Source organism: Symsagittifera roscoffensis, chromosome 1 (genome assembly GCF_963678635.1).
Source record: "Symsagittifera roscoffensis chromosome 1, txSymRosc1.1, whole genome shotgun sequence".
NCBI lineage: Eukaryota > Metazoa > Xenacoelomorpha > Acoela > Convolutidae > Symsagittifera > Symsagittifera roscoffensis.
Window position 1 is genome coordinate 20,306,722 of NC_087062.1, and position 26,302 is coordinate 20,333,023.

Consider the following 26,302-nt stretch of genomic DNA (forward strand, 5'->3'; position numbering starts at 1 on the left):
ACAGGTCCCAAATTTTTTTAGGTAGGCAATCAAAAACTGCTTATATAGTCTGAGAAAAAGAATTATGTCCGTTTCTTTGTGGCTGTTTCCAGGTATTAAGATCTTTGATTGACTCTTGTCTACGCTTGCAAAATACTGCTCTTAATTTACTTTAAATTCAATTTTGTTCTTTGAGGTATAGGTGGCAATTAACATGAGAAGCCTGTGGACGTTTTCCTTCTGCGTATGCTGGGCTGTCTGAGTTTGAAACCGGGACTTTTGCCGGTCCTGCTGGCCTGCTTAGCCACAATCATGTCCGTCACTGTCTCGAACAGACTGTCGACTCCTTCGCCTGTTCTGGCCGATGTCTGGAAATAGAGATCGTAGAAGTTTCCGGCCATGTCTTCCAGGTTTTTCTCCTGCATCGGGGTTGCAAAATTGTTTGAGTTGTATTTAAAAATATTTTTTTTAATAGCTAAGAAAGAAGGCAAAAATTGCTTTAAAATATCTGCGAGGTTATTCTGCTCGTTTAGAAAAGTGTCTTCCTAATAGCTCTGTAAGTTTGGTGGATTACTTCCTCCATTGTTAAAACTTGAAGCTACTGATAGCAAAAAACTACTGGTTTTTCTTGCAACCGTGCCTGCATGCGTTTCATGTCACACTTATTGGCCACCAGTGCAAAAATGGTATCCGTAGACACTATCTCTTCCGCCTTCTGGCGCCACTGGTCCAGAACAAGCATGGATTTGTCATCATTGATGGCGAACACGATCACCACTGCGTCTGCGAACCGAAAGTTGACTGATGGAACTGTTGTTATGTCACATTGTCCCTGTAGAGTCCACAAGTTCAGATCCACGGCTTTTTTGCCGCGCTGGATTCGTTTAACGATGAAGTCGCTGCCAAGAGTAGCCACATAAGCCTCGTTGAAGAGTCCTGAAAATGCGAGATATGCATTTAGTACGGCCTGTAGTTTTGTTCAGAAAACTCGTTCATACCTATCGTACCTGCCCTTATGGAAGTGGTACAAAATATAGTTTAAGTGTATATAAACGGACTGAAGACACTTCTTTAGGTCTTGTGGTTGGTTACTTGATAGTTCTTTCAAAATCAAGACCGTGCACAAATTCTGGTGGATTTTGGTTTTCTAAATTTGCCAAACGAAAATGAATAATAAGAATAGTTCAACCGGCCCGAATATTCCCGCATCCAAGTTTAGGCGTAAGTAATCGATTGTAACGGATTATTATGATAATTTTTTGACAATTATAATTGATTATAGTTACCAAAATTAGGTGTTTAAAAGATTTATAATTGATTATAATCGTGATATTTTCCAAGAGATTATAATCTCTGATAATCGATTATAATTGATTAAAGTTCTTACAAAAAACCCTTAAAATCAATTATAATCGATTATAATTTCTTTTTTTTTGCCGGTATTTTGTCAATTCAAAACTGTATTCGAATTATACCTTATGGGTTATTATTTTTGTGTAAATAAAAAAAATCTTTATAAAAGAGATCTCTTGAACACTGTGGTTCATCTGAATACAAAGTTTTACCACGAAACAAAAGTTTCATAGTGATCCTTTCATATGAATGGAAAGATTCCCGCGGTAGATGAAATATAAATCTTCCGAATCAATCATGAAACTAAATCAATTTGTTGATGTTTTGGTGTTTGAAAAAGCTCAAAATATATATCACAAAACAACTCTAATGGAGAAGAAACGAAAAAAAAACTTATAAATTCGAATTAATCGGAAAACTTTAAAAGTATTTTTCTCAATTTTCACAGGAACCAACGTCTGCAAAAAGCATAAAATATAAGCAATTGAGATGCAACTTCGAAGACAAAATGGACAAACAAAAGGGATTATAATCAATTATAATCGATTATAATGGATTTTTGGGCGAAACTAATGAACTAAAAATTTGAATAAAATTAATGAATTATAATCAATTATAATCGCTTTTAATTGTATCGAAAAATAGACGAATAAATAATCGATTATATTGGTTTATAGTTAATTGAAATTTGATTTTAAAAATATCGATTATAATCAATTATTAATTGATTCAAATCGATTTTTTCTCAATTTTAGTAAGACTGGTACTAAAATTGTAATATAATCGATTATCAACGCTTGAAACTGGATGCGGGTGTGTATCGAACCTCATCAGTTGAAATGATCGTTAGATCTTTTTTTTGCTCTTGCAAACAGATTCTTTTGGTAATGCGCTTGCGGATTTAATTTATTCGGACTGAAAAATTAAAATTAGTGTGAAGTTGTCAAAAATCTTTCCTCAAAAATTAAGAAGACGCAGCATAGTTTGTTCATAGGACTCGCTAATAAAAATTTTTTTAAAGTAATTGTATGATTTTGCATATGTTTTATTTCAATTCAATGTGACTCATCACTCTCAAATTGAAGTAACTTTGACCGCAACAAAATTCACCAGAATTAACACAAGATGGCATGTTTTTTTTTGCATAAAACGCATGTGTTCAGTATGTTTCTGTGCCATATTTGAAAAACCAGTGCAATATTAGACACACTAGAGCAATATCTTTCCTAGAATAACAAACCAAAACAAATAAGAAACAAAACAAAACTGTTTGTATAAGGGCCAAGCCCTGAATATTTCGACTGCCTTTTTAAGTCAATGGAGCAGTAATAACTTGGAACAAATTAAATGTAAAAAAAAGAAATTTTTCATTTAAAACGAAAATCATCCCCCCACACGCCATATAAAATACAAAGTGGGAGATTTTGCTCACATTAACAAATAAATTTGGCAGATAAGCGTCCTTTAACCAATTTGGAACAATTTCTAGGACGGGTTAATTCTCCGCTTTCGAGTTAATAGCGCGAAATGGATCGCGCGTTAATTGTCCCAAATTGGCAAAAAAAGGCAATCTTGAAACCCCCAAAACTTTACAAAAATTGATCACAGGTGATATATTCTTTCAATTATCAGCTCAGGACAACAAAAGTTTTTGAATGATAAAGAAAAAAATTCGTCAAATTGGCTAGTTAAAAAACCGAAATTTGTCTGAAGAAAAAAAACCCATCCCGAGCACAAATATTCCGTTACTTTCGTTGCGAAAGTCGGAACAACAAAATTGCTCGTATCAGTTCAAAAACCTGAATTGTCCGACTGGCTTTTAAGGTTTTTGGAGCAGTAATAAGATGAAAAAATGAAATGTAACGAAATTTTTTTTTAATTTGAGATTTTTTGTAAAAACATCCCCCCACACGTTATATTAAGTACAAAGTGATAAATGTTGCTCATATTAACAAATCAAATATGGCATATGAGCTTCTCAAACCAATTTGGAACTATTTTTATGATGGATTAAATCTCCACTTACGCTTTAATAGCTCGAAATATATCGCGCGTTAATTGTCCCAAAATGGCAATTTTTAATTTTTAAATTCCCATAACTTCACAAAAGAGATTACAGGGGAAATATTTTTCCAAATTTAAGCTCAGGACAACAATGTTTTTTGAATGATATTTAAAAACTCCCGTCAAAAATGGCTGGTTAAAAAGTCGAAACTTGTCTGAAGAAAAAAAACCACACGAGCACAACTATTCCGTTAACTTCGCTAAAAAAGTCGGAACAATAATAGCCTGGGTTAAAATCCTTTGAATTAGACTTTTTTAATAGCTGGTTATTGATCAAAATGAACACTTTCAAAATGAACACATTTTATCGCAACAATCTTTGCATCGCAACAATATTTGCGACTTAGGTTTGGAAAAAAAGATAGTTCATATTATAACACAAGCATTGCTTGTGTAATTACAAACTGCTCAAATAAAAAACTATACCTTGGAAAGTAAGCATTTCAAAAGCGTGCCAGTAATACAAATGGAAATTGAGCCGACGGAAGTTAGGACGAAAACCATGAATCCAAAAAAAAATATTTGAAAAAATAGGCATGAAAAACAAATCAGATAAAAACAGAAGTGTATTAAGAGTCTCAATGCATTTCGAAAACGCAATAAAGGTTGACAAAACCGATATAACAGAAACGCAAATATTTGTTTGAAAAAAACTAAAACAATCGAAATTATGGTCCAATCGAGGGAGGGTTGGAGGGGGGGAATGCACAAAAGAACATTCGCGAACATTAAAATTAATCGGGAAAATCCAAATTAACCCAATAATCCAAAACACGCACGCCGTGGGCTAATCATACACAATAATTTTATTTGCAAACTCCATTTCGAGATGGTCTGACTTTGAAAGTCAGCCGGATAAAAAAAATGATTACGAGAAAATATATATGCTTCATAAAGCTCAGAAAAAAGACGATTCAGATTATCTCACAAAGATTTTCTTAAAAAATGGAACTGCAAGGGATAGAGAAGCTTTATACCGCAAAGACAGCATAGAAAACTGACCCATACGGATTGAGGCGCACGGTCTGACTGTCAACTAAATGCTCAATACGTCAAGGAAGACAAGTCGGAAAACAGGGACACGTGCATTCAAGAAATGGGACCTTTTACTGATCCCGTCAGATGGAAATTCAATGACGGCAGACCAGCAGACACTAACTGGAAAAAATTGTCCAGATCGGCCCTTTTATAAACCCTTTCAAACTACCTTCAACAAGGTGGGACTATCACGTGGAAAGAGGCTTAGTGTGTGTGGACCGAAAAATTGACATACCACTGGTGCTCAGAGACGGATGCGTGGACTTATTCGATGCAACGCGCCCTGAATAATTCGTCGATACGATATTAGTCTTCAGAGAAACTATGCTGGTCACGCAAACACAGGAGCCTTTTCAACAACGCTGAGAATGGCAAGCCCTGTTTTACAGTTTGCAAAAATTTAAAACCACTAATCGCTCGCTCGAACTAGAAGAACCTATTTAAAAAATAAAGGGAATTGAACGAAAAAAATCTCAACTACTGTTTGTCGGACCACTACGATAAAAACATTATAGAATTAGCGATTTCACCAGAAAATGACCATTGCGGTATTGGTCTCGTGGAGCGCCATGTCAAAAGCGTTAAAATCCGCTTATGTTGCATGATGGAAGATCGAAAAGAATCCGTCAAAGTAAATAGGCACAAAACGAGTTTATAGCAGCGCTAAGAAGTGCTCAACAGCCCAAAAAAGTGATTATTTGAGGCACGAAAAGGTGCACCGCCGAATAGCAACACCCAGGCTATGATCATTGCGAGCCCAAACACACGGAAAAGGCACGAACATTTATGAAACGACTTCAAAAAATATACAAGGGATAATTACCAGAACGACAAAAATTCGACGCCTAAAAAAATGAGAATGGAAAGATCGCGCAAAACGTTAGACACAAAGGACCTCGAACATATAGCGACCAGGAGCCACGACTGTAATCCAAGCGGCTCTCATGCCGATGTTGGAAACGGGTAAAACAGTCGGAACCATGTCGCCGCTTGCTTTGCTTGTAGACTCAAGCTTTGCACAGATGAGCGACAATTCTGTGCAAAACTTGAGTCTACCAGCAGCAAATGAATAGTCGAAACTTCAGTCAACTTGTATAGCAGGTGGCGATATGGTTCCGGGGGTCGAATAAAGGGGGTACAATGGACAACATGAAACGGGACGACGGACAGCATAGCGAGGCACCATGCAAAGAGAGAAAGTTAAATTAATCGGCCTAGGGCGGCTACATTTTAAAAACGAAACTCAGCGTCATCGAGAATCGATGACGAACGGTACAAATAACTGCAGGAACATTGCAAGAACAGCCAAGAAGGTACTCGAGGAAAATGAGAGGGCCATGAAAGCTAGGTCAAAATCCAGCCACGATACAGCACAGGAGAGCATCGACAGTACCGAGATCGCCTAGTTAAACGGTTAAAAAGGGGCACACACGCACAAGTGCACAGACCGTCTAAAAGAGAAAATTTACAGAAATTGCCGGAGGCAAAAGAGGGTAACAGAAATCTGTATACCAAAAAGTTTAAAACTATAAGACTTTCATTTTTTGTTGAAGTACGGTATGGAGTACCTTACTAGCCAGATGGGCACCTAAATAACTATGAGATGCTTTTTTTTCTATATCATGTGGATGACTGTGGCATTACCGTTATCGCTGTTAACGACTTCAGACAAAGTGATAAATTATGCCCCTCGGCTCATGCTTAAAAACATTTTTGGAGAGTAATTTTTTTTGTACTTTGCGATTATTGCCATTGAACTAATAAAGTTTTGGCAGTCTGTTTAGTAAAATCTAGCTAATTTAACTAACATACAAAAAATTCGGACCAAGTGAACTATCGGCCTTCTAAATCAAAATAGGAAAGAGATAGTTCATTTTTTTCCTAATAATAATTTTCAGCAAATCAGATTTCGGCACAGTACATGCACGCCTTTCTGTTTTAATTTTCATTTTATATTAGGGAAGAGACTGCTCACTTAGTCTATATAGGGCCAGATTGCTCACAAAGGTCAAATTATTTTGAATTTCACCCTGTAGAATTACTAATTCTAGACTTACCCAAGTACGTTTCGGACGAAGACCGGTAACGAGTAGAGAGTGACCTTCCCCCGACTGAGGCTGAACCTTGTACAGCAAATAAATGGCTTCCGATCCGATCCAACCCCCTGTATGCCCGGCGACGTAACTCCACTTAGCCTCCTGGCCCTGGTCGAGGCCATACTCGTAGATGTTGTCTCGCAACATTTCGGCCAAAACGTGACGATCCGACTCGAGTATCCTGCGTTGAACGACACTCTGACCGGGGTTGAATAGCGGGTAGAAAGGCGACTGATAACGGGCAATTTGCACCCGTTGTTGTCCTGAAGCCTCGTAGACCGATCATTAGTCCCGGTAAGAAGGTGGTGGATGCAATCTAGAGAGCAATTGGACCCGGGCGAGCGCATTCTACAGCCACTACTTGTATCGAAAGAGGTCAATTTCGGCGTGGTTTTCCGTTATAACGGGGTTGCTTCCTATCGCCAACCCCAACCTTTGGCAAATGTGGACTCGCGTCTCCGCCGACAAGTGAATCATTGGTCTGTCACTAACAATCGCCTTGCGTTTTTCGGCACAGCACTCGCAGTCAATGCAAAGGGCCCGACAATGCTGGCGCAAGTACTCTATGGGGTACCGGGTGCGGACTTCCTGCTCCAGTTGGTGTTAGCCTCCTTGTTAACTCAAAGTGACCTCGTGCATCTCTTTTAATGTTGAGTCGACGTTCCGGTCGTGTGAAACGACCTTCACGTCCCGATATAACTTTTCCGCCTGAACGTGAGCTTGGAAACTTTCCGGTGGAAAGCTTCACGCTGCGCTGCATTTAGATTAGGGGGAAGGAGTTCTCGACCTCGTGGGTTACCCTTATGGTACGCAATATGGTACGAGGGTTACCCTTATGGTACGAGTTTCCTTTAAGGTTTGGTAGTCCATATTTATGAAGGTATTATGAGAACGAAATATTATGTAAAGCTAATGGGGAGTGCGTACTATTAAGATTGTTTAGCCAATAAGATGAGAAGAGAAGTAAACAATTGGTCAAGTTGCAAAATCGACCAAAACAAACAAAGACTAGTCAGGATTTGGAAACGAGACCAAATGTGATAACCACCCCCTCCCAAATGTAAACTACCTAGCCTAGCTTTATGAAACTCACTGAACGAATATTAGAGGTGATTTGAACCGGGCATGCAAAAATCCAGACACCCCGGGCCCAAGTGATAACGGTTGCCGGAAGAGCAAAAAACCTTATCAGAACTCTGTAATTAGAAGTTGGAATGGAACCAAAACATAGTACGAGATAGACCTAGTTGAGGGAAGCTTAAGTTTAGAACCCCAGACCCCCTGGACCCCTACTTCCGGTGCTATGCCCTATGCAAACAGTCCCCACCCCGACTTACCGGAGTCGCTTCTCGGCCCCAACTAAACTCAGAGAGCTAAAACTTTGGGATATCATAGGTAGTGACGAGATACATCACATATTATAATTTGAGCCAGATCCAGCGGTTGAACCGGAAGTTATTAGCACTTGAAAAAAGTACCCTTGGAACCGGAAAAAAGGCAGTTTACGCAAAATAATGAGCATGGGCCTATTGATTGTATGGCGGCGATAGGCACTAAAATTCATCTTCGAAAAAAAACCCATTTGAGTGAAACCCCTTCGACGGCTCATTCCGGTGTTAAATTTGGTAGGCCGGACCTCTTTAAGATTCTAAACCTGAAGGTGGAAGATTGACCCCGGAGTGAACTTTAAATGACCTTTAGGCAATTAGGACTAGAATTGCCTGGAAAACCCTGGGATTAACACCGGGAAGTGGCGCATTCCCCCAACCCTAACCCTTGGTAATGAGAATCGGTCATCATGGCAATATTTAGGAGGGAACCTAATAATTGGGAAATGGAGCAGAAACTGAGAGAGATATAACTTATACATTGAAGTATACATATACTTGAGCAGGGTATAGGTCGGAATTTTAGATACTTGGATTGAAGTAGCGAACCATAAAAAGGGTCTTCGCCTACCCTAGGGAGGTCGGGACATTAATGGGATTATTGAACAAAAACCTTGGGAGATTGGTTTGGAGGTGAAATTGGACTTGATATTTGCACAACTTAGTTAGAGATACCTATAATTGACTTGGAATTTAAGACTAGTGTCGTCAGAGGAAGAATTCAGTTAAAAGCTTGCAAAATAGGTACCAAATTAATTGTCAGGACTTGTAGGGACGACATAAATCTAACTATAGCTAAAACTCAAATAGACAAACATTAGAAAGTCTAACAAATAGCCTACTCTTAGGCAAAACAAAGTGAGCTACTAGTGAGAGTAATTGGTTGTCAGTTAGATTGAGCAAGCCGAGAAGAATAGATGGTCCGTGGAGGACGCTATTGCTTGAAGCGAGGCTAGTTGTGTCTCAAACTTATTAGTTAGTTTAGGATTAGCTGATTTGAACCCGAGTTTAGTATCGGGGTGAAATAATTTCGTGAACGAGTTGCGCTGTAGAGTCGGTAACCGTTGGCGACTCTGGAAGTGGACTGAGTGAAGACCGACGAGTGAGTTAGCGAACGATCGAGCGAAACGAGACGCGGGCTTCTGATAGAAGTAGTTAATAGTAGTTAGCTCATTAAGGGCACTGTAAATTACTTTTTGTTTCCTTTGTGATTGAACAAGAATTCACTTATTGACCACGATTTGCTGAACTAGTTAGAAAGGGCAGAGGAGAGCCGAAGAGAGCACTAACAAAAAGGGGGGAAGTTGCTTAATCCCTTGATCAGCCGATTTAGTCTGACCATCAACATAACCCTTTCGGGATTTTAGAACACCTACTATTAGTGTCCCCCGCTGTTGCAAGGTGGAAAAGACTACACACCCGGTAATATTTGATCCATCAAATGGCGCCCTGTAGATTGATTTTGGAAAAAAAAATCCAGAATAAATTGCCACAAAATTGTTTACCCATGAAACGAACTTGAAAAACGAAAATTTTGCAATGGAGATAGATTGCGTGAAGTTTATCGATCTGCCTAACTGTACCGTCAGTGTATTTTCTGACTAAGCTGGTCTTGCCGGTGTAGCCAAAGCCAGCAAGGATGATCTTGTATGACTCCTGTTCCCCCTGCTGATCCACCATCACAGCACACCACTACTGAATGGCCCAGTCGTAAAAAGAGCACAGAAGAAAAACTTAATCAATTAACAAAGCTAGTGAACAATAATACTCAACACTACTCGATTTGTCTGTCGAAGAGACTAGTGTTGAAACGGGAGACTCAAAACACGACTACTAGTCTAGTGGGAAGCGTTAGTCGTGTTGCTTTATAAATCTGCAACCAGACACGACTTTAAAAGAAAGCAACAAGCGAGCCAAATGACCATCATATTTATTGTTTCAATTTTGTTTGTTGAGATGCGGCAGTGTGTGTTAATTATTGGGAGCGCTGTCTAGCATTGAAAGAATTCCAAATGAAATGCTATTAATTATTTGCAATGTTGGTTTGATCATATGAGTCCAAATAGTGTCCACAGTATGGAATCTGGATGCTCAAATGTTTGACGCGTCTAAGTTTTAAGTCAAGCAAAGTTTATATGGAAGGATCTTTAAAATTTAAATCAAACTAAAAATCCCGATGTTTTTTTGCTACATCACTGTCGTGTTGCGGTAATAAATAATTCATGAGAAGAGGACCATCATGCGAGATATTCAGCGTTTTATAGACAACCTCCCTGCTTTAGAGCTATATTTTCAGTTTTTTTTCTGGACTGATAACTGTTGCCTCGCCCGCTCGCAACGATCGCGGATAAAATTGGTCCTCGAACTACTGGTCTGTCAACCGAGTGGCTGATATCCATGACACTTTGCCATGGTATAAGTTAAACTTTAATCATATTTCTAATTTGAAAAAAACTTGAAAGTCTATCTGTATTGCAACCGGGGACTAAACTTTTTCCCGTGCCTAAATGCCCACTATTATCCGCGATCGTTGCTTGCGAGCAACGCAACACTTCTCAGTCCAGAAAAAAAATCAGAAAAATAGCTTTAAAGCAGGGGTGCAACAGAGGCTCGGAATACTTCGGAAGCCCAACAGTTTTCATTGTTTTTTTTACCTCTTGGATATTAGCGATATTAGTTTTTGATTTTGGTTCTAGATTTATCAACTCGCCAATTTTTTGCCTTTTTCAATTCATTTTCTCTTCATTCGTTTTTTTGGCCTAAAATGTTTCCGCGTAGGTTTTTATCGGCTGCTGTTGCGTCGTGTGGAGGGCAAAATGTTTTTCTCTTTCTAAAGTGCATTTTTGTTTTGATAGCTCAACTCTCCATAACACGTTTTTTTTTCGGCGTAACGACCTAAATATTGGCTTAGCTGCCGCTTTTCAAGTTTTTCTCATTCTAATTAAAAGTCAAAGAACGCAGTGAAGACACTTACACCGGGCGTGATAATTTTTCCTAAGATTTAATTGTTTAGTCGTTTTACTTCTGAAGATCAGTTTATATTCCTCTTATGAAAAGAAAGCAAGTTCCACTATCAAAAAGAAGCAAAAAAGTAAAAGTCAAGAAAACGTGATTATCTTTCAATTTTTATAATGGGCTGTTCATTTTTAGATTTCCCAGAAGATCAAAAAGAATACTTAATGATCTATTGTTCTCAACTAGGTCATTTGCAAGAATAAGTGGCCATCATAAATTGTTTTTAGAAATCACAAGGGCATAAAAATTTCTGGGAAATTTGAAATTTGCAGTTTTTTTTCAAAAAAAAACAGGTCAGTTTTATAAGTTTCCTAGCGCTTATTGACACGACACTTATAACGTTCTGTTGGTATTGTGTTTACGCTTCCTTGCCTGTTTTTTTTCTTGCCTTATTTTTCTTGCTTTGTTTTTTTTTCAAACTGGATTTCTTTTGAGGTGAATTGTGGTACTAAATTATTCCTTTGACGATTCTTTTTTTCTCATTTTTGTTACATTGCATTGCTGTTTGCTATGTTTCGAAATCTGTGAGAAAATCTGTCCTTCTTCGGTTTTAGTTTTCTTTTTAAACAAGACTCCTCGTATCAGGGCGAAGCCCTGAATGCTCTCTCTGATTGCCTTTTAAGGTCGGTCGATAGAGCTTTGTAAAACTCAAATTGTTTGAAACTGTATTTTAAAAAGCATCCTCATACGCTATGTAAAGTACAAATTGATATGTTTCGCAATTAGCAAAACAAATAATTAAACAGAAAAAAATAGCATGTCTAAATCAATTTGGAACAAATTCTCTGAGACGGATTAAATCGCCGCCTAATTGTTATTAGCACGAAAAAAATCGCACGTTATCTGTCCAAAATTGGCCAATTTGAAACCCTCAAAGCCTAACAAAAAGTTATCAAAAGTGAAACAATTTCCAAGAAAAAAATTTGAGAGCAACAATCCTAGTCATAAAAAGTTTCATCAATAATTGCTAGCTGAAAAGTTGATTTTATCATGAGAAAAAAAAGACCCAGAGCACAAATATTCCTTTACTTTCTTCGAAAGTCGGAATAGTAGTTGATATATTTACTATCAATTACGTTTTAATCACCAATAGGATATCTGATTTTACTGCATCGGATATTCGTCTCCATAGTAATCGAGTGTTAACAGAGGTTTGAGCTGAGAAGATAGTGAACATTTGTAATATATATGATGAAACGTTTTGAAATTCGCTTAGTTTTAAAAATATTAATCAAAAAGAGCTCTAAAACTTTAAAGAGCTTAAAGATTTGAGAGAACCATTCTTTTTTCAACTCCAGTTTTTTTTCAGTTTGCAGGCAATCTCTTATGTATTCGCTTAATCATGCTTCGGCTGTTCCATATGACACTGAGTTTGTGTGTTAGTGTTCCAGTTTCTCAAAAATGCTTAACAGTTTTTCGACGCCGGATCAAGTGACTCTTACAATTCTTAAGTCTGTATTCTTTTCCGCCGAACGAAGAGAAGCCACCCGGGTCGAGGGTCTCACTTTGTTATCCTACTTTCAAGTGCTTGCTCAAAAAAAAGTCCAGACAAGGGTTTGGATCGAGGATAAATTCGAAACATACCTCGAGCACAGTCAAAACATACGTCGAAAAATAAAATAACGATTGTCTCTCGGTAACCTGGAGTCCCACGCTAACTTGGTACTTTTTAAAATCATTTTCGACTCTAATTGCAAACCAGTATTCCAAAAATGAACGAAAAAAATAGCGCAAAAATAAATCATCTCTACAAAGAGTTTAAATTGCACATAATTCGAATGATTCTTTTCTGATAATAAAGCATCATAATATGTTACCCGGAAATTGGAATTTGGATAATCCATGTTGTTAGAAAGTCGAAATATACCTGAGTTTGGTCGAGCACAATCAAAACATATCTGCTTAGGGTCGAGCATGGTCGGGCACTTTTTTCGGTCGAGCATATTCGAAACATATCTTGCTTGTGTTGAGCTCGGTCGAGCATATTTGCTTCGGTCAATCAGGGTCAAAACATACCGAATTCTGGTCAAGACTTCTAAACATAAACTGAGCACCTCGGTCCGGGCAAGCTCATTAGCCTCTAGCAGAATCAACTTGAACCCACAAATTCAAATTCTTTGTGTTTTTCGTGAAAGAGTTTCCACGGCAAGAACACCTCTGAAATATTTACAATATACTGACTAATTTACGCCTTTAAAACTAGAATTTTCAAGTTGTGTTTCGAGTAGCTTTTTTCAAATAGTTTCAGGTTGCAGGTGCCAACATTTCAACCCTGTTTCTCAAATAGTCGCAGAGAACATGATCAAAACATGAAGAAAAAGTTAGTTCTTTTGCCCGGTGAAACCAAAATGTTGCGACTTCTTTTTCCGTGACTGTTATAGCAAGATAATAGAAGTGAAATGACTTCTTTAAGCCAAAGTGTTTACAATTACTCCAAGATGATAAAAAATTAAATCAAATGAAAAATCGACTAATAATTACTTTGAGCCTTTTATTTAATGGGTTTTCAGGGGTCAGTCAAGTGGGCAGTCTGATCTCTCCTCTTCAGAAAATTAACACTCAAATTGGAGTTACGTCGACAAAAAAAGTTTCAACGAGTTTTATCACAAGTTTTGTTTCTCAAATCGTATATTCGAAATCCAGCATCAGCAGCAAAGTGTCGCGAACCACTTCAATCACTGAGACTACACGTAAGCAGTAAAACCAGAATTGAAATTGATAATTAAGGAGTTTACCGGGCTTTTTCGCATTTTAGCCAGCCCCCATATCGCAAAAAGCGTACTGTGGTAGACAGGGGCAGATTTAGGGGCGGGAGGGTGGGGGTGAGGTAGGGCAGCTTCTTCCCTTCCCCCTTCCCTTTGACCCCCTGCCGACCCAAAGGGTCCCCCATTGTACCATTTTGAGATGTCCATTTTGACTGATTGACTGACCATAAAATTTTTCTAAAGTCGCCTTAGGCGCCAACATATACTAATTTTGAGGGGGAGCACAGGCCGAAAAATTTCCACAGGCATACTAAATTTCCAAAAAAGGCCTAAAAAAGATTTTGTCAAAATACGGTCTTTAGGGTGGTTAGGAAGCGCTCGAGCTCAGAAAATCAATTTGCTCGACCTAACAAAAAATCGAAAATCCCCCCCCCCCCCCCCCCACGAGAAAATCCTAGATCCGCTCCTTGTGGAAGAGCTATAACTTTTTGATGCTCTACTGGAGGGAGGGAGGGGTGTAATGGAAAAGAGCCATTTAATACACTCAATGCGAAGAAATTATCATAACATAATGCCGTTTTTATGTTTCCAGTTTTGAAGACTAAGCATCCATACGCTTTGGTCGAAAAAAAAGAGGGCAAATCAGTTTTTCAAATCAAGTTAAAAACATTGTAACTCTCGAAAAAAACAATGCAAAACAGTGCAAACGTTTTATTGGAGCTTTCATCGGGTTTTACCGGGCTTTTTTGGGACATTGTCAAGCTTTTTTCTAAACCTGCGATGACTTTCTGAGCTCTAGGAAAATTCCACCAAAAATCCCCCTCAAAGTTAATATATATTGGCGTCCATGGCGTCTTTAGAAATATTTTAGGGTCGGTCAGCCAAAAATGGATATCTTAAAATAGTGCCAATGCCAAAGGTCTTTGGGAGCGTCAAATCCCTGAGATAGTGGCTCATGCTCCGTTCTCAAAATCCGCTCCTGGTTGGTTATGATTATTCATAAAAACACAACAATTGTAGATAGATTTCAATTTTTTCTTCAATTGTACGCCATCACCATTTTAAACCTCAGTTAGTACTTAAATAAGACAATAAAATATATTTTTCCAATCGTTAAAAAAGTTATGATCAAATTGAGAAAAATGGGCTAAGCACAAAAACAAAAATGGGCTAATCAGAAGAACAAAAAAGCAAAAAACGTAACCTCAGTTGACAAGAATGGACTTAAAAATAAATGATGTTGATTTAACTTGGTTTTAATTTGAGAAGAAAAAAATTGCAACAACTAAAATTAGCGACAATCGAGAACAAAATATCTGGATAGCTCATGAAATTAAAAATATGGCTTAAAAAAACCGAAAGAACATGGTAATTAAATTAGATCAGGAATTGGAAATCATGCAGCAAAACTTTCAAAAACTAAAAATGCATTACAAAATTGATAGTCAAGAAACGAAAAAAAAACTTTACCAAAACAAATTTGAAAATGATGGAAAAGAAATTATCAGAGCTTTTTTCAGTACTTTGAGATATCGGTCTGTAAAATATTTTAAATAAAACCAGCAGTCAAAATGCGCATAGGAAAGGGCTTGTACATATACGCATATACGAGCTGTTCGAAACAATATTTGAGTTATAGGTAAAGCTTAGAAAAAATGAGAACATGAAAAAGTAAAAAAAAAATAGACTAATGAATGTTTTCAATGGCGAAAGTTCTAAGCTAATAGATGTACGGATTATAAAGTTTTTCAATTTTATGCACAATTTTTTTTGATACAGTTTTTGATGGTACAGTCAGCAATTTTAATGATGACCAATTAAAAATTGTTCAATATCAATTTCACGATTTATACATCACAAATAATAAAACTTACTTGGGTTTTTAGGTTTGGACAACTAATAGAACCTTATAGTTAAAACTTTTTAGTACTTAATGAGTATGAAATTGTACTGCTTACTTAAGCCATCAATTGACAAGGCATATCAGGCCTTTTGATGTCCTAGCTTATCAGCGCTATGTAAATTGACAAATGTCTATTGAATAACCTCTGATATGGAAAGAATGTATTATCGGTGTAATAATTTTTATGAAGTATTGACATTCCACAATTTCACAATAGTTTTTGTGCCGAATACAATGTGTCTTAAGAGATCACCAAAAATAATTCCCTTTCAATTTTAGAGGCTACCCGAGTCGAGAGGTGCTCGATTTATGTTTCGTTTTCTCGACCAAAAATGGGTATGTTTTAACCGTCGCGACCAACTTTGGTATGTTTCGATTTTCTCCAACAAATTTTGATGTCTGGACTTTCTCGATCAAGTTTTGGTATGTTTTGAATTTCTCGACTCAAAAAAATGCTCGTTTTTGTTCGACCCAGTTCAGATAGGTTTCAATTTTTTGACCAAAGTTCGGTATGTTTTGAGTTTCTCGACCAAAAATGTGTTTTTTTTACAAATCTGTTCTGAAACTTTTTCGAGAATTTTTTTTGTAGAATTTAGTTTTTGCTTGCCGCAAGAATCCTTAAACTTTCAAAATTTAAAGGATTATTCCCCCTGAAACTTTTAGTTATGCGGTAACCAAATCTCCTCAATTTCTGACGGAGGTCGTTTCCAAGCAGATTTTTTTGCTCAATTTCCAATTGAAATATAATTAAAACCTTTAAAAAAAATAAGTTGTGCTCGACCGTGTTTGACCTATGTTTCAACTATCTCGACCAAAATCAGGTATGTTTTGACTATGCTCGACCTATGCTTTGACTTCTCGACCTATGTTTCGAATTTCTCGACAGCAATGGGGTATGTTTGACTTTGTGCTCGACTTATAATTGCTTCTCGACCGCGGAATTTCAGTCGCAAAAGTGCACTTGCTCGACTTTCAAAGTCGAAAAATAAGTCGAGCAGCTCGACCCGGGGGGGGGGGGGCACAGTTAAGAAAAGCCAACGTTTAGAGTTGAACCCTTAGAAATAATTGCGGTAGATGAATCCATTGTTCTATTGAAGGCAAGACTTATGGGCAATTATGGACGGTTGGTGGATGTTTCCTCTCGGACATAAGTTTTAGCAACCGTTTTTGTTTTATAGCCCCTTTACTCACCGTCAAGACAACAACTGCTGCACCTGTAGCTGCATACACTAAACCTAACTCCACGACTACGGGTGGGGGTCTGCTGATAAAACCCACTAGCCCTGATGCTAACCAGACCAGAAATAGCAGTGGTGACTATATATACGCAGGGGGTCAAGATCAGCCGGGGAATGCATCTAACCAAAGTGACGCAGAGAGGGATGACGACGACGATGATGATGATGGAGGGTACAATTTATTTATCCTATCTTTTTTTTTATCAGAACCATCGACTCAGACTCGTCCACCGTCCAACTGTTATTCTTCGAAGATCTTTTCTAGTCCCCTTTGATTTATGCCAAAAAAATCCGAAAAGCTATCCATTTGAATTTTGCTATTATGATTTGTTAAAGCCGCTTTTATCCGGTTTCCTATCCCCCTCGGAAGTTTTCAATATAAAATTGTTGAAAAATTGTTCATACGACAGTTTGCTCGCAAAAAAAACAATTTTATAAAATTGTTCACTTTGTTCATGCTGACACGTTTTATTGTTTCGAATTTTGAAGAAAGTGAGGAATATAAATTTTCGGGATGGTTTTTTAAAATTCAGACCAATTTTCAAAAGAGTTCATGTTCTCGGGGATCTTACTAAATAACTTATACTAACTTATTAACTAACTAACCAACTAGCAAACTAACTCTTTGGAACACAATTGTTCTTTTAAAGCTTACATGGTAACATCACGCAATCAGCCACACATGTCAGACAAAAAGGAAAAAATTAAAATGTGGGGAGGGGGAGAGTGGAAAAGAGAGTTGACAAAATTTAGACAAAAACTTGCAATTAACTTCAATTAACTTTTTTACGAAGTTCTAATTTGCTTTGTCATCTATATTAGTGTGAATTCAGAATAAATCAAAGGAAAAAAGGACTCCCGAATTGAGTTCACACTGAAAATTAGCGATGAATAAGTGAAAAAAAGGAGCGTTCGCCATTAATGAATTGTCGATGTTCCTTGCCACAATACCTAACTTTATTGATGAATTTTCGCTGGGTTTGGTAATTGTCAGCAAGGAAACAGCGATAATTAATCTATCTAAATGAGCAAAAACAGCGACATACTGCGGCTAAACTCCCGAATCCTTAGATTAGTATACATATATGACAACCCTGCGCCACGAAATTTTCGTTTCTTACAAACTATAGGGTTGATTAGCTCACACTTTTATTTGAAAGCTACTAGAATGGCTAAGCATTTCTCAAGTTTTAGCTGATTTCCTACGGAATCATTACTGACATAACCCTTAAACACCACAGGTTTAGCTATGCAGAAAGCTCTGAATTATTCAAGAAACTGCGCTGGAACTTATCGAATACTGGGATACTACAAAAACTCGATAATTAAAAACGGACTTCATCCCGGGTTAGAAAAGAGACCTGAAATAATTCAATGTTAGCAATTGAATAGATATGGACGCTCTCCCGTCATAACTCCCCTGCAACCTACAGTCACCCTATGCCAAAAAAATAGTGAGGTGGGAAAATTTTTGCAATATGGTGCTATAATGAGAAAAAAACAAATTTGAACATTTGTTTTTGCAAGCAAATGTCTTTATTTATATTTTTGCCATGTTGATGAAGGACGGAGGACGGGAAAAAAATTGAGCACCTTTGTAAATTGGCAATTTTAGCATTAACTTATGATTAGACAAGTTATTGCTAATTTTTTTCAGGGCTCGCCAGTTTCGCATTTTTTGATTTTTTCTGAAATTCAATGTTTCAAAGTCTTTTTAAAATAAACTGAATTAAAATAAAAGTAATAAACTGCATTAAAACGTGTCAGCGTGGACAAGTGAACAAATTTTCACAACAGTTTTTACATGCAAACTGGCGTGTGAACATTTTTTGAACAGCCTTTTTTGTAATTGTGCGAGGATTGTGGGAAATTGGAAAAAAAGTTGTTTCTTTCACATTACAACACTCCACGCTCTAGACCAAGCAACAACGCTTTTTTTTGAAAAAAAAAACTTTTTTTTTGTACAATTTTTTTGGAAAACTGCACGTGTCTGATTGCAAATATCTCTGCGTTAACCTAGTATTAAAATGGCAGTTGCAACAGCAACAAATAAATTACGATCAACTTGTACGAAGGATAACTTGAAACTGCTTTAAATATACATGGGCCGTGAGCAACATGTTAGTAGACCTTTTAATTCAAGTTGCTTTCGGTTTTTTCTGACTTACTGTTCGGAAGAGTTCATAACGCACGAAAATTATTTCAATTAATCAGAAAATTTCGCTATGAATTGTCCAATTACTTCCCATTTATGTTTTGTGATCTCTACTATTTTTGAATAAATTTATCGGAGCCATAAGAAATCAACTGACAGATGATATAAAATCAACTAGGTGAGGTCAAGGTGAGTCTAAGTGAGGCAGCTTGAATTTATACTCAATCAATATTAAGTTCATGAAAAAGAAGTCATCGATATAAATCAACTTAATATCTTAATTGAAATGTTTCCATTGAAAAAACTTCAGTATATATAGTAATATAAATCAGTAAGGATAGTGAGTATAAAATTGTAACGTTCGGGAGGGGCTATAATTTACTGGGAGGGGGAAGGAGGGTAGGGGGTATTATGGGAAAGATTTTAAATTTATCAATTAAAAATTGGCATTTTGGTTCTTGCGATGTAACAGAAATGATCTAACTGCAAAGGAAAAGGAAAAGTCACAAACTTCAGTTTTTGTCCATTTATGACTTATTTCTCCCCATTTTAAAGTTTTTAGATCATTTATACCACAAAATGGGTTTTGTTGCTATAACAAAATTGGTGTTAGTAGATCAAAAGAAGAAAATTTGTTTTGGTCCCACATTTTCAAAAAATCTTTTTTGTGTTTCATTTTTCTTTTTTCACGGCGAGTTTACAAAATACCTCTTGCTCTAATATGTTAAGAATGCTGGGCTCATCTCAAATTCTCCCTTCTCCTTGGAAATTTACAAAACTGTTCACAAACTGTTCTCACGGCATATTGCATGTTGCATGCTATGAAATGATGTAAAAGTTTGTTCAAATAATTAGGCTGACACGTTTTAATGCAGTTGATAACATTTTGAATAGACTTTGGCTCTTTTTCCTCCCCCCCCCACCTCAAACGACCATAAATTTCATGGTCAAACGAGTGATTTTCAAGGTCACTAATTAGTCCGCAACCCAATTTTCAAAACGATCAGACAATGTGAACAGTAACTTAACTAGTAAAAAATTGCAGGTGGGGGAAAAAGGAAAAAGAGCCTAAACTTTCATATAATGACTTTCAAAAACAAAAAAGGGAAACTAGAAAAGAGCCAAATTGTACATATTATTGAGCCCCTTTCAAACTTTGACTATAAAATTAAACTTCATCAATTATATCAACTTGCGTGCTTCAGAATGTTTCAGTAACACTTAAATTAGGTAGGTAGCCTTACTCATAAGTGAAAGTGAACTAACTTAAACAATAAAAATGAACAAGCTTAGTTTGCAATATCCAACGTAAATTGCTTGCAAAGTTAACGTAGACTCATTTTTTGTCCCTTTCATTTCTTTTTTTTTTTTCATAATTATGATTTTTTTTTGATATTTTTTTCAGGATCACATCCTATACACGATGGGTATCTACAGCTAAGTAAAAATCAACATTTTGGTTCATCCGATTAGAATAGGTATGGTAACAAACAAATCGATGCACAAATGAGACAAGAGACTGCTCGTATATCAGGGCAGACTCCTGAATGTTCCGACTGCCGTTTAATTGGTATAGTTTTTGGTAAATAAAACGGCTCTTTTTCCTTTTTCCCCCCACCTGCGAGTTTTTATTTTTGAAGTTACTGTTCACTTTTTCCGGTTGTCTTGCAGACTAAATAGGCTATAACAAGCATATTTGGTCACATAATTAACCTGGTAAAACCACTCGTTAGACCATAAATTTCATGTTTGAGTGAGGTAGGGGGAAAAGGAAAAAGAGCCAATAAAACATTGAAAATGTGTAATCTTTGGGCTGATAGTTCCTGCTTGGTTAAAACAGTAATACGAAAATGTATGGAATTGGGACTTTTTTTTAAATATTATGATTTTTTTTGAGAAGCTTTGGAAAAATTTTCATTTTTTCAAAAACTTAATTTTTCTCGAAAACTACTTGACCGATTTTCAAAAAGGTAGTACCAATGGAAAGTCCACCTACTCTCCTGAGTGCCTGCTTAATTCACTAGTCTTTTTTTACGAAAGTTAGTGTGAAAAAGTGTGTAGGGTGAATTTTTGGCCCTTTTTCCTTCCCCCCCCCCCACCTGCAAGTTTTTATATTTGAAGTTACTGTTCACTTTGTCCGATTATCGTAAAAATTGACACGCAGACTAATTAGGCTATAGCAAGCATATTTGGTCTTCATAATTAACCTTGTAAAACCTCTCTTTAGACCAAAAAATTGATGCTTGTGTGAGGTGGGGGGGAAAGGAAAAAGAGCCGCATTTTTGAGCCAAATTTTTGGATTTTTTTTTTTACATTTTCTCGAAAACTGCCCTCACTAATCTGATACTCTGGGTTCAAGGGATAGAACAGGTTATGGGAAGCTCCCCATGCATAAACGGCAATGCTCAATTTTTGTTCACAAAAAGAGATGGCACTCAGAAAAGTCAAATTTGTGATTTTTGGCCATCAGAAAAGTCAAAATTTGGATTTACACAAAAAGTTATGGCCCTCAGAAAAGTCAATTTTTTTTTAGAAATTTCAAATTTCCGATTCATTGCATAAGTGGCTACGCCCATTTTTTACACAAAAAATTATGGTCCTTAGAAAAGTCAATTTTTTGATTTTTGGCCCTCAGAAAAGTCAAATTTTTGATTTACACAAAAAGTTATGGCCCTCAGAAAAATCAAATTTTTTTTAGAAATTTCAAATTTCCGGTTCCTTGCATAAGCGGCTACGCCCAATTTTTTTTACACAAAAAAATGACCCTTCGAAAATGGTTTACCTTTTTTGGAACTCTTAGACTTTTCTCAAAAACTATCCTCCCAAATTTGAGATTTTGGGCTCAACGGATAAAAAAATTTGTTGGAAGCTCCCCTGCACAAGCGGTGACGCCCAATTTTTTTGCACAAAAAGTTATGGCCCTCGGAACAGTCCAATTTTTCTTTTTTTGACTTTTTTTAGAACTATTAGAATTCTCTCGAAGGTTGCTCTGCCAAATCGAACTCAAAGTATACTCCTAGTTATTTTATTAGAGAACCATCTGAAATTTTGGGTGAAGCCAAGTTTTTGATTTTTTTCCCTTACGCATCAGTTAAGAAAAATAAAAAAAATTATCGAACAGGTATTTCCAGCTTTAGCTGGCCTTTAGGATCAAGTAATCTATGTTAAAAAATGAGTCCTAAACGAAAGTGATAACCACTAACTAGCTTGCTTCATTTCAATTGGGAAGACGTGAAAAATACTCGCGTAATTCGCGTTTCGCACATTCAGTATCAAAATATAATAAACAAGCATTTTAGATAGTTTCATTATCAAGCGAATGTACAGTAGTACGTTTCAGCTTAGTATAGTAGTTTGCACGGGCGTTACTTGAACACATTGATCCCATGATGAGTCCCATTTAGCAAAATTTTTTGGGGGGTTTGGTCTGAATGAAAAGAAATCAACGCGAAATTTTAAAAATCGGGAGCAATAATATACAGAGATAGATTATTTAACATATAGATTAGTGTTCCAACTTCCGGAGAGAGTGACAAAATAGTTGTGCTCGAATTGGTTTTTTTTCCTGAAAACTTGTCAATTTGTTAACTAGCCAGTTAAATTTGACTTGTTAACTAGCCATTTTTGCGGAAAATTCCCATACCATTCAAAACAATTTGTTGTCCTGAGCTCATATTTAGAGAATGTGATTTTTTTTGTGAAACCATGAAGTTTGAATTTTGAAATTCTGGGCAATTTGGGACAAATAAAATCGCTTTTAACGCGTAAGCAGAGGCACTGGAAAGGCATTCGGAAAAAACATTCGGAATGAAAAGGCGTTCGGAATACTCAGGGCTTCGCCCGAATACGAGTAGTCTTGTCGTACTTTGAGTCATGAACGTAGTGATTAATGCTATATAAATTTCGGTGATTTCTTTTTGCTTGTTGTTTTTTCAAGGAAAAGTCTTAAAATATGTTCAAGCTTAAAATCATGTTTTTGCTGTTCGACTTTTGATTTTTTTAAACTCGAACATCAAAATTGTAATGATATCAAACAGCTTGATTGACCTCTAGTTTCGAAAGTGGAAATTATTTTTGAAGTATCGAAACAAGAGATCTACAAAACTGCTCGTCTATCAGGGGAGAGTCCTGAATATTCCGACTGCTATTTAATTGGTATAGTTTTTGGTATGAAACATTGACAATATGTAATCTTTGGGCTGATAGTTCCTGCTTGGTTAAAACAGGCAATATAAAAATGTATGGGATTGGGATTTATGATTTTTTTTCATTTAATTTTATTATTATTTTTGAGAAGCTTTGGAAAAAAATTTTCACTTTTTTCAAAAAATTAGTTTTTCTCGAAAACTACTTTACCGAGTTTCAAAAAGGTTGTACCAATCGAAAATCCGCCCACTCTCCTGTGTGCCTGCATAATTCACTAGTCTCTTTTTATCTTAAATCAGTGTCTGCAGCCTTCGAAAATGTGTGTAGGGTGAATTGTTGACCCAAAGTGTTGAATTTTTTATATTTTCTCGAAAACTGCCCTTCCAAATCTAATACTTGGGTTCAACGGATAGAACAGGTTGTGGGAAGCTCCCCTTGCATAAGCGGCTACGCCCAATTTTTTTACACAAAAAGTTATGTCCCTCAGAAAAATCAATTTTTTTTTAAAAAATCAAATTCCTTGCATGAGCGGCTACGCCCAAGCTTTTTTTACACAAAAAAATGACCCTTCGAAGAGTCGAATTTCCAATTTTTTGACCTTTTTTGAAACTCTCAGTCTTTTTTCAAAAACTATCCTCCCAAATTTGAGATTTTGGGCTCAACGGATAAAACAACTTGTGGGAAGCTCCCCTGCATAAGCGGTGACGCCCATTTTTTTTGCACAAAGAGTTATGGCCCTCGAAACAGTCGAATTGTCGACTTTTTGACCTTTTTTTGAATTTTTTTTAGAATTTTCTCGAAAGTTATGCTGCCAAATTGAACTCAAAAAAATTCGCTTTCAGTTATTTTTTTGCGAACCAACTGAAGTTTTGGGTGAAGCCCAGTTTTTGAAATATTGTATAGATTATTGTTCAAACTATCGGAGAGAATGACGAAAGATTTGAGCTCGAATTTTTTCAAGTGAGCGTTTTAACTTGTTAACTAGTTAGTCGAAATTTACTTGTTAATTGGCCATTTTTGCAGAAGTGTCTCCATACCGTCCAAAAATGTTTGTTGTCCTGAGCTCATATTTGAAGAATGTGATTTTTTTGGGAAATTATGGGGGTTTTAGTTTTGAATTTTCGGCAAATTTGGGACAAAAAACCGCGATATGTTTCGCGCTACTAACGCGTACGCGGAGGTCTAGTCTATCTTTTGAAATCGTCTCTTTTGATTTGAGGCATTTAATCTATTCATTACATTGCTATAGACAAAACATACTAATTGTACTTTACATAGTAGGTGTGACTTAAAAAAAAATCCAAATAGTTTTTTTAAAGCAAGTAATGCACCTTTGACCTGAAAAAACAGTTGAAAAACTTAGAGCTGTGCCCGAATACAAGCTGTTTTGTCGTACTAAGAATCATTCACGTAGTGATTTTTCTTATATAAATTTCGGAGATTTCTTTTTGTGTTGTTGTTTTTTCAGGAAAAAGTATTAAAATTTGTTCAAGCTTAAAGTTATGTTTCGCGGTATTTTTAAGCTCAAATCTGGAACCTGATCTAAACTACATTTTATGATTGGATAAATTAGATATTTTACCACTGTAAAGTATTTAATATTAACCAATCATGATCCATCTAACTAACAACCAACTTATTTGTAAGTGCTGAAATTACTTGTAATTTCAGCACCAGAGAGATTTGAATTTAACTTAGAAATTAGTTGCCTCTCCAAGAGAACTTCAGCAGCCGCAATAAACCAGTATACCCTAGATCTATTGAGCCTAGCAGAGACTAGTTAAACACCCTGAGACTAGAATAGTATAAGAGTAAGATTAGGATCGGTATTAGACTAAGAAGTTGCACGAATCTATCCGGCCGAAAATAAGATAGCGTGACGAGCAGACGGTGTACCCTATCCGAAATTACTCTATGAGTTAAGACCATCGGTTATAACTCATCTGGTGCGACCATAAGTCTCGAACAAGACCTTAATAGCTTAGAATTAACCAAAAATAGATTAGAATTTAGACAAAACATTTTTAAAATGTTACACGACGATTATTTAATCGAAATGTCTCTACGACTCAATAGATCAGAGCCAATATTCCGAACGATAATAGAACTACCCGGATTTGGAAGAAGACCTCGAACCAGAGACGACATACGACAAAGTAGAAACTTCCCAAATAGTTATATGATAGTACGGCAAAAGCCAACACAAACTTTTATATTTAGAATTTTATTAGCAATGAATTTAGATTTTCATTTGCAAACTTAAATCTTGAAGTCAATCTTCATAATCATTTCAGGCGCTAAACAAAAATATTAATGTACAATAACGATTGATAAAAAGATCTCAGATCGTTTTCCTAAAATTCTGCAGTATTATATAAAACATGTTTGGAAAATATTTATTGAAAATCAAAACAAAAATTAGAAGCATGACAATAAACTGTTAGTAATCATAAAATCATCAGTTGTCCCAGCTTCATCACCTAAAACATAACAGCAATCATAAGCTCACTAATATCATTAAAACACTAAATCTTTTCTTAAATAAATTTAAACCATTTTAAACTTAAATTCACTTAATTTTAAAATCAGATCATCAAAGCTTATCCTTGGATCTTAATTAATTTTCTATTTATTAAATTTAAAAAACTTGATCATCAAGGCCTATCCTTGGATCAAAAAAGAACAATTTTGTTCTCCCCCACCCATTTAGCTAGTGTCTAACGACCTCAAACGTCGATTCACTATCCAACCCTTTCAAAAAACCCAAGACTAATAGAAATTTTTGAACAACACTAATCATTCAAATTAGGATAAACAGTGAAGAACTTCGGTTATTCATCCTTCACTTGAACCCTCCTCTTACCAGACCCAGGATAAATCTTAGACTTAGTAAGTCTAAAATAGTATCTAACGAACTACTCGCGTTCTAATTATACCTGAACCTTGTGGATCGATTTACTATTCTCCAACCCTTGAACAAAATCACTACCCCTAAGTAAGATTAAGTAAGTTAACACCTTAGCTTATACTAGCCACGAGAAAGTAAAAAATCATTCTTCGGAATCGATATACTTTTCTCTCCAACCCTGAACAAATAGACCCAGGTTAAGCTAACCAAAAAATCGTAAGGACTAACAATTTAAGAAAATAGAAATCATCTAACAACTTTTTGCATCCGTCATCCTAAACCTTATGTCATTTAAAAATCTAGGAAACAAACAA

The 26,302-nt window shown here is 36.3% G+C and overlaps 1 protein-coding gene across 1 annotated transcript; it reads right to left on the minus strand.

Annotated features, from left to right (window-relative positions):
- Positions 1 to 9,605, minus strand: LOC134855358 (ras-related protein Rab-13-like). Its single transcript, XM_063871862.1, has 3 exons — positions 9,502 to 9,605; positions 620 to 915; positions 1 to 398 (listed from the first exon to the last, which is right to left on the minus strand). Exons 1-3 carry the CDS (start codon positions 9,596 to 9,598, stop codon positions 189 to 191), a joined length of 603 nt encoding a protein of 200 aa, XP_063727932.1. The 5' UTR covers positions 9,599 to 9,605; the 3' UTR covers positions 1 to 188.
- Positions 9,606 to 26,302: the final 16,697 nt, after the last annotated feature.

Excerpts from the sequence above, each read along its gene's own strand:
- LOC134855358 (XM_063871862.1), bottom strand. The coding sequence starts at position 9,598 with ATGGTGGATCAGCAGGGGGAACAGGAGTCATACAAGATCATCCTTGCT. Across the intron at positions 916-9,501 it reads AGTCAGAAAATACACTGACG|GACTCTTCAACGAGGCTTAT; the intron begins GTACAGTTAGGC and ends TCGCATTTTCAG. Across the intron at positions 399-619 it reads GTGACATGAAACGCATGCAG|GAGAAAAACCTGGAAGACAT; the intron begins GCACGGTTGCAA and ends ACCCCGATGCAG.